Source organism: Balaenoptera physalus (assembly GCF_965194825.1).
Source record: "Balaenoptera physalus genome assembly, chromosome: 16".
Lineage (NCBI taxonomy): Eukaryota > Metazoa > Chordata > Mammalia > Artiodactyla > Balaenopteridae > Balaenoptera > Balaenoptera physalus.
The window spans coordinates 18747919-18760023 of NC_138898.1; the positions used below are offsets into that span (position 1 = coordinate 18747919).

Genomic DNA, 12105 nt, shown 5'->3' on the forward strand with positions numbered 1-12105 from the left:
TTCTACCTTTGAGTGGTTCTCCTTTATTTGCTAGTCGTATTACTAATACTCTGTCACCATTTGATGTGTTGTGCCTTAGTTTTGTAAGCTAGTGTTTCCAATGCTGTAGAATCCTGTGGGAATATCCCTGGATTTGGGGGAATGAGGCTGCTGAGCCCCCAGCTACTACTTGATTGGACTGTCAGAAGTCACAGTGTATAAGTGGGATCCCCAGACGGCCTCCTTCACCTTCCCCAGATAGGCAGTTTGCTCTGGCCCCTACAACGCCGCTTGTTCCCAGGGGACATAGCAAGTGCTGGTATTTGAACTGTGCTTTGAGATTCCCTGGGGCCGTGGTTTCTTCTTTCTCTTACTTTCCATTGGGCAGTGCTAATGGTTTTAGTGGTCACAGGAGCACTAAAGAAGGAGAGAGGTGAAAGGCAATGACAGTCCTACCCCTGAGGCATTTTGTAATTAGGACCAGTCATCACATTGACTGTTACTACTTGGTAGTTACTATGGGCATTTCTAGTAAGGATAGGGAGGTTGGGTGTATTGGTAAAAAGGTTCAATTTGTGAGTCATGTATATGCAGCAGAATTCAACCTGCTTATTTATATCCAGTGTTACTGGGCAGAAGTAATGTATCTGAATTTACTCATCCCCGTCATATGCTTTCTTAGATGCGTAGATGGAGGGAAGTTAGTAGAACGTGGAGCGAGTAGGTCCATTGCCCAGCCCCTTCCCCCGCTTCCCTCCTTCCCTCTGCTTTCCTGAATCTTAGCTCTCACTGATCCCATGTAGATCTTATTGTGCAGAAAGTGCCATGAGGAATGAATCACAGCTCACCCCCAGAAAGTTGTTTAGCCCGCGGCACCACGCAGGCAGAGCAATGGGCCCTGAGGTGGAGCCAGATAGGAGCACTGCCTGGAGAAGTGGGGGCCAGGGAGCCCCATCCCCACAGGGAGAGCTGGGCCTGGCAAGGGGCAGGCAGCCCCGTGTCACAGCAAGAAGAACCTGATGGAAGAAGAAACTTCAACATTGCAGAGGCACCATCCCAGGCAGCTGGGAGGTGGGAGGGAAGAGCCATCCAGCTGGATGTTCTCCCCAAACCCCAGAGCCTTCAAAAGAGTAAGGACGGTGCTCAGACAAGTAAAGCCAGTCAGCTAAGGGTCCATGTGAGCTCTCAGAACATGGACAGAAACTCAGAGAGGGGCTGATGCCTCCATGTCTGCTCCCTGGGGTGAGTTGTGTGCATCCCTTTGGCCAGAAGTTTTACCCAGCGGACCGTTAGCAGACCCTCACCAGGAAGCACCTCCTACTGTGGCTGCTAGCCTCTGAAGGGCTCTCTTCATACCCCGCGTGTAGCAGTGCAGGCTAGCTTGTTCTCGAATAGTGCTTGGGGTCTCCAAAGGTTGCATCAAGATGATTTGGGCACTTTGCAGCATTTGATCCTGTATGAATTCAGACACCTGAATGCATGTATCATGTATGAAGTCAGAAGGGGTGTTCTGCCTTCACATAACCAACCTATTGCTGGCTTTTGCCGCAGTTGTCAACCAAAGAGGCACATTCGAACCACCTGACAATGTGTAGAGCCCACAGCCCGACCCCAGGCTGGCTGGCTGTGCGTTCTCCACGAGGTGCTCTCAGATTCTGCATCATTCAGTCTGAGTGGAGCCTGAACACCAAGTACATCTGCTGATGTAGCTCCCTGTGTAAACCAGGGGCAGAGCCCTGGTTAAGATATCTTGGCCCCCAGCTATCTGAGTCCTCTCATTTGTTGTTGCTTCTAAGCGTGCCGCTCGGGATGTGGCTTAGTACGAGGGCTCAGGCCGGGAGCTCTTGTGTTGCGTTCTGTCTGTGTTGAAGGCACTCTGAGTCCACGCGCTTCCTTCCACAGGGAGCTGGACGTTCCTCTGCCCGACATCGACTACGTGGAGATCCCAGTGGATTGGTGGGATGCCGAGGCCGACAAGTCGCTTCTGATTGGCGTGTTCAAACATGGTGAGTATTTCAGTGAATATTTTCTCTTTCCTGAAAAATTCCATAGGCCTGTTGCATGTCTCTCTTAGAAAGTAGAGCCTCACCTCTGTCCTCTCAGAAATTTGGCCGGATGAATGTGTGAGTCATGAAAATATAGCAGATGTAAGTATCAGTGAGGCACTTTGAAAGGGTGGCCACGAGGGCTTTGTTCAGTGTGTATCTTCCTCACTCGCCTCACCGCACCGTTGCGCGTGGGATTGTTCACTCGTACAGTCCCAGCCTCTGGCCCAGTGCCTGTCACGTGGTAGGCCCCAGGGTTTCTTGAGTAAAGCAGTAAATAAATGGGGGAAATGTTAGATTTTAGCATGTCACATGCATGCAGAATTCTAAGGTCATTCTAGCTAATCTACATATTCCTAGTATGTATTTTTTGCCCTATTGGTATAAAAATTCAAGAACAGTAGATGGCATAAACATCTTTTTTTTTTTAATGTGGTAACCTAGAGACCAAAGGGGACTGAGAGAGGTTTTTGAATAGCTTGGAAAAACTGAAATAAATGTCCAGTTTCTTCATTTCTGGCCTTGTTCTAACTACCTGCCCTTGCTTTCAGCCAACTGTTAAAATGAATAATGAAAGTCCCAGATAATATCCTCTGTAATGAGCCTAATACACACCTTCCCTGCCAGGTGAATTAGCCAAAATTTTGAACTGGAGAGCAGGGGTTAAAGTGGGAAGGGTTAGGTGTACTTGGCTTTCACTGCCAGCTCTGCCACTGACTAAATGTGTGACCTTGGGCAAGTCATAAACTTCTCTGACCTATTTCCTCACCTGTACACTGGGGAGAGTATCAAGACAACCTACCTGGAGAGTTGTTTGAAGATTAAATGAGACAGTGTAGGTGGGCGGCCTAGTGCCCACATGTGCTTAGTGCATAACAGGTGTTTGGCGCTGTTCACTGTCACTTATTCCTCTGCCTTTGGAAGGTTAACTGTCTTTCTAACACACGCCCTATGAGTAGAATTCTTCAACATTTGCAGGCCAACCTGCAATATTTACGTAACAACCACGCGTGTACCTATTCTAATGAAGAATCCCTTCAAAACGTAGATTCTGGTGTTACAGATGCAGGCTTTGGGAGGCTCTGTTGAGAGCCCTTTATCAAACCACTGGGGAAAGGGAGTCAGAATCAAGATGGCAGAGCAGGAACGCCCTGAGCTCACCTCCTCCCACGGGCACATGGGAATTACACCTGCTCACAGAGTAGATGTCTCTGAGAATGACCTGAGGACCAGCAGAAAAGAGGTTCCCCAAATGAAGACGTAAAGGAGGAGCCAGAACAAGATGGTTAGGAGAGGCGGAGGTGCAGTCTAGCCTGGGACCCACACCCCCGGGTTGGTGACCCACAAGCATCAGAGGACAGCAAAGCACGAGTGTGGACAAGGATGTGGAGAAAAGGAACCTTTGTGTACTTTTCGATAGGACTGTACATTTGTGCAGCCACTCTGGAAAACAGCATGGAGGTTCCTCAAAAAATTAAAAGCGGAATTACCATCCAGTCCAGCAACTCCGCTTCTGTATATTTACCCGAAGAAAACAAATACACTCATCCAAAAAGATATGTTCATTGCATCATTATTTATAGTAGGCAAGATATGGAAGCAGCCTAAGTGACCATCAATGGATGATTGGATAAAGAAGATGTGGTATATATATACAATGAAATATTATTTGCACATAAAAAAGAATGAAATCTCACCATATGCAACAACATGGATGGACCTAGAGAGTAATATGCCAAGTAAAATAAGTCAGGCAGAGAAAGACAGATGCTACATGACCTCACTTTTTATGTGGAAACTAAAAATCAAAACAAATGAACAAACAAAACAGGTGCTTATAGATACGGAGAGCAAAATGATGGTTGCCAGAAGGGAGGGAAGTGGGTTGGTGGGCAAAATAGGTAAAGGATATTAAGAGATACAAACTTCTATTTATAAAATAAGTCACAAAGAATATGGTCAGTAATCCTGTATTAGCTTTGTATGGGGACAGATAGTTACTAGACTTATTGTGGTGATCATTTCATAATGTATTTAAATGTCCAGTTATTCTGTTGTGCACCTGCAACTAACATAATATTGTACATCAGCTATAACTCAATTAAAACTTTTAAAACCACTGAGGTTAGGCTAAAGCGATGCTGTCCACTAGAACTACTACTGATGGCGGAAATATCCTGTTTCTGCCCCGTCCTCTACGGATGCCGCTCGCCGCGTGTGGCTGTTGAGCACTTGAAATGTTACTAATACAACTGAGCAACTGTATTTTTAATTTTATGTAATTTTAATTAGTTCAAATTTCATTAGCCATATGTGGCTCCTCTGCTGGACAGTGCAGGGCTAGAACTCAGCTCTGAAATGAGAAGAGGAACCACGTGACCTCTCCGTGTAGCACAACGAACCAGTCTCTTATCAGAAATGGTAGAGTCAATCTGATGATATCTAAGGTTACTTCCAAATCTAAAATTCTTCTGCTCAGTGAAGCAGCTTGCAGGGTTGCAAGTTAATAATTCCTAAGTGTTTCCTGGGCACGCCTGTGAGACTTGAAGACGGTGTATCACCCATTCCGTTCAGGTTCTCCCAGTTGAGTGAGCTCTGGTATTCAGGGTCAGAGGTGGGGGGCAGGTGCCAGGGAGGTGATGAGCTTAGCAGACACGCTGTAAAGATGGGGAAGACTTAGCCTCTGTACCCAGTGCTGGGGAACTGGTGTTAAGCCACACATGCAGACTGGCTCACTCTTGGATGGGACCAGACCCGTGAAGTTGGACAGTGACACTGGAGTCAAACCTAGGCTGGGTTGGACAGATGCCTGTGCTTGGCTCCATCCTCCTTGGCGTCTTGCGTTGTCCAAATCAGATCCTGCTCCTGGCGGGGTGCTGGTCAGCCCCCAGCAGACATTCTGTGAGCCTAGGCTCAGACCTGTCCTCACCTGGGTAACACACCTCATCACCCCAAGGAACAGCCCTCTCCACAGGATAACCAAACCCACACAACGTGTCTTACCCGGTGACAAACTCCCAGGTACCCAGCAGCCGATGGAGATGTGGTATTTTCAGAGAGCGAAGCTGTCTGGTGTTTACTTTTCAAGGTTCTATCAGGAGCTCTCTCTGCCTTGCCTCCCTGCCCTGGAGACATAGTATGAGCTGTAGAGCTGCAGCCATTTTCTTTGTTAAGAAATACACAGCTGTTCATCGCCCAGGGTTTTGTGGATCTTCTACTACCCCCCAGACATAGCCTGCTGCGACCCTGCTTAGATCAGAAGACCAAAGCCCCGGTTGCATCTCCGAGCTGACCACTGTGGAAGAACTGGCTGGAGCTTCCGCTTACAGCAAGAAGGGCCCTGCAGCCAGTCTGTTCTGAATGATGCTCTTGACCGCATTAAGAAATGGCGGCCGCCCATCTAGGGCAGCCTGGATTTATGAAATACTCATCAGGCTATGGATTTTAGTATCTCTGTTCATATTCTCATAGAGGAACTTCTAGACTAAGTGGAGAGAGGCAAGCAGCCTATGCCGCCTGTTGCTCTACTATTTATGTCTTTATGTTGCTATTACAGCTCCTACTACTCTCTGTTCAGGACAGTTGTTAGGGTTTTCTAGGGAACTGGGTCAATCACTCTTCCTCGCCTCCAGCTTCGTAGCTGGTTGAGAAATAGAAATGCCGAATTTGTCTAGAGTTCAGGCCTGCACATGACAAGAAGAAGTCTGCAGAGCAGAGACTCAGCCAGGTAGTAGGCACCTGGAGGGACCAGCCTGCTTCAAGCCCTGTCCAGCGCAGCATGCGTGAGGGCAGGACCCTCATGGACAGTTAACCTCCCTCCATGATAAAGGGTCAGAGGAGGAAGCTTTCACCACCTCAGCTATGAGATAAAGCATCCCTCTTTTCCTGGGGAGGGGGCAGATAGAGACGATGGCAGGCACGTCCTCAAGAGAGCAGGAGCATGGAGGGCATTTCTGTTGTGATGTGAGCTGAGGCAGACCATGGGGAGAGGGTGAGAATGGTTCTTCCTACAGTGATTATTGGAAGAGAGTCTGGGCCAAACTGACACATCCAGTCAGCGGTTTGTTGAGTGTGTACAGTGCCAGGCCCTGTGCCAGGTACTGAATGTATAATGATGAGTAAAAACAGATACAGATTCTGTCCCTGGGGAGCCCACAGTCTCATGAGAGAGACTTACGGTAATCAAACAATTGCCCTAAGGAATAAGTGAATAAAGAAGAACATAAGGCACCAGTTTCTCCTGCCATATGCCTCGTGCAGGCAGCACCTGTCATGGAGATGGCAGAAATGTCACTTTGAATTAAAAGATACAAGTACCTGCAGCTCCTCAGACAAAAAGTACCAGGTGCTGCCTACACGTGAGGGCTAGAACAGCGTCAACAGTGATATCAGAACAAAAACCAATATAGAAGGGAAATACCCAACAGAGTAAAATCAAGTGTGTTACTAGCAGCCAAGCCGGTACTCATTTTAGGTACAGCGTCTTACATCACCTGTGATGGGGTCTCTCTGTACATACTACAGAGCTAGAAATTGACTTAGTTAGGGGCAACATGGAAAGGGTTTTGATGATCATGAAGGAGTTTCCCCCAAAATAGTTCGATATGACATTAGCTGTGACCAAATACTCCTGTCTCATTATAGGATTACATTAGATACAATAAAATAACAAATTGTCGTGCATGGCATTATCAAATTAAAAAGGATATTTTTTCATTGTTTTGCCTTCTGTCTGAGGTCTCTATTCTGGATCAGAAATACTCCATCTGTTTTTGACTCTGGGGATATGGTGAGAGGCAGTTCCAAAGCCCTGGCCAGTAGATTAGGATTTCATACTGAGTTTGTGAATATAGAGGGAACGGGTCTGTTTTAATCCAATCGACAATCACAGTAGTCCTCTTTATATTTTCATCCTTTGCATCCATTACTTTGCTCAGCTTCCCTTTCTAACACATGGGATAAAATTGGACCATAAGAGAACTAGGCCTGTTCATGAGATGACAAGATAATAGGGTGTCCAGAGTTGGGGGGTTGGTGAGGGGAAGAAATTGCAAAACCAACTTGCCTGATTCCCTTGCTGTCCAAAAGATGCAAACAAGTGGGAATTGTATCTATATCTTGTGTGTCTTCACGGACACAGAATATTTACATCAGCTTTGATTTTGGAGCAAGCACTACTTCCTCAAAGGTGTCCACTTTAGCACAAGGATCTTGCCCTGACAGGAAATCTTACAGGATCCGGTTATTTTTAAATCAGTATTTTTTTGTTTGTTTGTTTTGCTTTTTATTTAATAAGGGAAACAAAATGACTGTCTAGGGCGCAAGGCAGATCTTGTGAGTTCTCACATGACCTCATTGTTCCTCATTACCTCTGATCAGGTTACGAGAGGTACAATGCCATGAGAGCAGACCCAGCACTTTGCTTCCTGGAGAAGGTTGGGATGCCAGACGAGAAGTCCCTTTCTGCAGAGCAGGGTGTTACAGATGGGACCTCAGACATTCCCGAAAGGTGAGAAGCTTCATGGGCCAACCACAGTGTGACTTGTCGCGCCACGAATCTCTGACCGCATACATCCAGCACGCTAATAGTCTCTTCCTCATGGTCTGGCATCTCCCTTAAACCTGAACTGCCTTCCAAAATTGCTGCTTTGGTTACATCCTACGATGCCTCAGGCTTTTCCCTTGAATCCCAGACACTTTGAACCAAATACCAGTTCCTGTCCTTCCTGAGTTCCCCAAGCTGCCCGCCATCCTGCCTACTCCTTAATCAGGCTCGTCTGGTCAGAGGATTCTCAAGGAAGAATTCAGACCTCTCATAACTTCTCATACTTGGCAGAAAGTTCAGAAGCGGTACAGCAAGTTCAGGATTCCTGACCTTGAAGTGCCTCAGATGAAATTCCAGTGTTATTTAAAGATTTCATGGTCCATGAGTAAGGTGGACTTAGGAGCCACTGCTTGATGGCCATGGCATTCAGGTCTTGTCACTGGGTTGTGTGCAAAAAAGTATGGAAGCGTCCACTTTGTCGAGTTTTAATTACTTTGGGCATAACTCCAAAATGTGTAAATTCATAGGAAAGCTAAATAGCGAAAAGCTGTGGTTTTCATATATATATATATTTGGAAAAAATCGCATGTATCTCTTAGCTTGTGTTTGGTAAGCTTTTGGCCTGATCTTCCCCCCAAAAGTAGCATTTCCTAGGGCCACGGGCAAGCCTGGACATGAGGGTACACAATGCCAGGCCCCCTAACCATGTGCTAAGGCTGAGAAAAGGATGAAATGCATTTTCCATCTGTCCTTAGCTCCTGATGAACACCCTAGCTATCATAACGTTCTCTGCCCCAAAGATAATAAAGATGCATTCAGAGAGAGACTAACAAATGCCCAAAGGACCAGTGGTGTTAATGTTCGGCACACGGGGTCAGGGAAAACACCACCTGGGGGAGGTACCCGAATGTGGCTTACAGCTTATATCTTTGGGGGTGGCTGTTCTTTCTGTGGTTAAGCAATGAAGGTAGGAGGCTCCTTCTGCCCCCAGGACCTGACCAACAGAGAGAAGAATATTTGAGACAGGAATCCTTCAAAGTTGATTTTACCAGGGATCGTGAAAAACAGGTAGGCATCAGCAGTAGTTAAACTCACAAGGGAGACGACATTAGGCAGCTAATCTAGGGGCGAGCAGCTGATGGTCCGGAGGGCAGTGTCCTTCCTCAGCAGGCACAGCAGAGCTCCCTTTCAAGGAAGTGACGGCTGCTAGACGTGAGGAGCGATTCTGCATCCATGGCATCCTACTGTGGGATCTGGGGGTCGGCACATCAGGACTCTTAGTTTGCATGGCTCTCAGCCTCTAGACTCTGTTCTTTTATCAAAGCCGCTTATTCATACAGTTCTTGATGGGCAGTAATTACCTTTTTAAAGATAGCATCATTGCTGAATAGCCGGCCTCTGAACTTGCCTGAGTAGATCATGAGTCTCGTGCTAAAGTCTCATTTGAGTGGAAGTCGTTGCTCATAGAAGTTTTAACACTGGAAAAACCAAGATTTTGAGGCCTGTGGGGAAAGGGATCTACTAATGTTCTCTTTGGTCAGTGATTCTGGGGGATTTTCATGCAAGCATCCTAGTTGCAAAATAGCTCCTAGGTCGTGTGTGATGCTTTTTATTTTTTTTTTTTTAATTTTATTTAGAGGCAACACAGATAAAGAAGACAATACAGAAGACAAAGTAGATGGCCTCCAGAAACAAATGGTGAGTCAAATGTGCTGTGTTTGTAATCCACACGATCTTTAATATCAAGAGAGAAATCCCCATCTTGGTATATTGGTCTTTGGGAACTTGATTGCATTGCTGCAGTTGCATTGCATTTTCCCCAACATTTTATTGTAAAAATTGTCAACTCACAGACTGCGTTGCCCATTTATTCTAATGAAACTTTTGCTTTTGAGGTGACTGTAGATTTTAGATGGAATTGTAAGATACAATACAGGGTGATCCCGTGTACCTTTTATCCAGTTTCCCACCAGGGGGACATCTTGCAAAACTATGATACAATATCACAGGCAGGATGCTGACATTGATAGAATCAAGATACAGGACATTGCCACAACCACAGAGATCCATCATGTTGCCCTTTTATAGCCACATCTACATCCCTTGTACCTTCACCTCTTTTTTAATGCCTAGCAACCACTAACCTATTCTCCACTTTTGTAGTTTTGTCATGTTAAGAATATTATATAAATGGAGTCATACAGTATGTAACCTTTGGGGCTTGGCTTTTGTCACTCAACATAATTCCCTGTAGATTGATCCAGATTGTTGTGTGTAATGATAATTCATTCCTTTTTATCACTGAGTAGTATTTCACCCTTCATCCATTGAAAAACATCTGGGTGGTTTCCAGTTTTTCACTATTGCAAGTACCTCTGTAAACATCTGCGTACAGATTTTGTGTGAACTTACATTTCCATTTCTCTGGGGTAAATGTCCAGGAGTATAATTGCTGAGTCATGTAGTAGTTATATGTTTAATATTTTCAGGAAACTGACAAGCTGTTTTCTAGAGTGGCTGTACCACTTTACATCCCCACCAGTGATGTATGAATGATCCACTTTCTCCTCATCTTCACTGGCTTTTGGTGTTGACACTAATTTTTATTTATTTATTTATTTATTTATTTATTTATTTTTGGCTGTGTTGGGTCTTCGCTGCTGCGCGCAGGCTTTCTCTAGTTGTGGCGAGCAGGGGCTACTCTTCGTTGTGGTGTGTGGGCTTCTCATTGTGTTGGCTTCTCTTTGTTGCAGAGCACGGGCTCTAGGCACGCGGGCTTCAGTAGTTGTGGCACACAGGCTCAGTAGTTGTGGCTCATGGGCTCTAGAGCTCAGGCTCAGTAGTTGTGGCACATGGGCTTAGTTGCTCCACGGCATGTGGGATCTTCCCAGACCAGGGCTTGAACCCGTGTCCCCTGCATTGGCAGGCGGATTCTTAACCACTGCACCGCCAGGGAAGTCCCTGTTTCTTAATGCTGTTCAAATATGGCCTATGGAAAACTCCTCAAGTTGGCTCCTGAGTTCTTTTGACATGATTCAGTCAAATATGGAAAGGAGGAAAACTATGAAAAATTCATACATATACATATACATATATCCCCTCTTATTTAGATTTCCTTCACATTTAGGTCACCACAGAGCACTGAGTCGAGTTCCCTGTGCTATACAGTATGTTCTCATTAGTTATATATTATATACATAGTAGTGTATATGAGTCAATCCCAACCTCCCAATTCATCCCACCCCTCCCTTCTCCACCCTTGGTATCCATAAATTTGTTCTCTACATGTGTGTCTATTTCTGCTTTGCAGATAAGTTAATCTGTACCATTTTTCTAGATTCCACATATAAGCATTAATATACAATGTTTGTTTTTCTCTTTCTGACTTACTTCCTTTTGGATGACAGTCTCTAGGTCTATCCACATCTCTGCAAATGGCACTATTTCATTCCCTTTTTATGGCTGAGTAATATTCCATTGTATATATGTACCACATCTTCTTTATCCATTCCTCTGTAGATGGACATTTAGGTTGCTTCCATGTCCTGGCTGTTGTAAATAGTGTTGCAGGGAACATTGGGGTGCGTGTATCTTTTTTAATTATAATTTTCTCAGGGTATATGCCCAGGTGTGGGATTGCTGGGTCATATGGTAGTCCTATTTTTAGTTTTTCAAGGAACCTCCATACTGTTCTCCATAGTGGCTGTATCAATTTACATTCCCAGCAACAGTTTAGGAGGGTTCCCTTTCACCACACCCTCTCCAGCATTTACTGTTTGTAGATTTTTTGATGATGGCCATTCTGACTGGTGTGAGATGCTCAACATCACTAATTATTAGAGAAAAACAAATCAAAACTACAGTGAGGTATCATCTTGTTATCCTTTTGATATCTGCAGAATTTGTAATGCTATTCCCTGTTTCATTCCTTATATTAATAATTTGTGTCTTCTTTTTTTCTTATTATTCTTGCTAGAAATTTGTCTGCTTTATCTTTTTGAAGAATTGGAACTTTGTTTCATTGAGTTTTCTGTTTTCTATTTTAAATTTCATTGATTTCTGCTCCTTATTATTCTTTTCCTTCCGGTTTTGTGTTGTGTTTTTTTTTTTTGGCTGCGCTGGGTCTTCGTCACTGCACACGGACTTTCTCTAGTTGCAGTGAGCAGGGGCTACTCTTCGTTGCGGTGCGTGGCTTCTTATTGCGGTGGCTTCTCTTGTTGCAGAGCACAGACTCTAGGCACACAGGCATCAGTAGTTGTGGCATAAGGGCTCAGTAGTTGTGGCTCATGGGCTCTAGAGCACAGGCTCAGTAGTTGTGGTGCACAGGCTTAGTTGCTCCGCAGCATGTGGGATCTTCCCCGACCAGGGCTTGAACCGGTGTCCCCTGCATTGGCAGGCGGGTTCTTAACCACTGTGCCACCAAGGAAGCCCCTCTGTTCTATTTTCCTCTTTTTCTAGATATTTGGGGTGGGAGCTTAGATTACTGATTTGAGACTTTTGGACTTATTTAATGTATGCATTCAGTGCTATAAATTT

At 45.2% G+C, this 12105-nt stretch overlaps 1 protein-coding gene across 1 annotated transcript in view; it reads left to right on the forward strand.

Annotated features, from left to right (window-relative positions):
- Positions 1-12105, forward strand: part of CHD6 (chromodomain helicase DNA binding protein 6) — a 208287-nt gene that overhangs the window by 164110 nt on the left and 32072 nt on the right. Inside the window, exons 25-27 of the mRNA XM_082430010.1 lie at positions 1882-1985; positions 7404-7533; positions 9207-9267. Coding sequence (XP_082286136.1) covers positions 1882-1985; positions 7404-7533; positions 9207-9267 — 295 coding nt within the window. The remainder of the gene's footprint in view (positions 1-1881; positions 1986-7403; positions 7534-9206; positions 9268-12105) is intronic.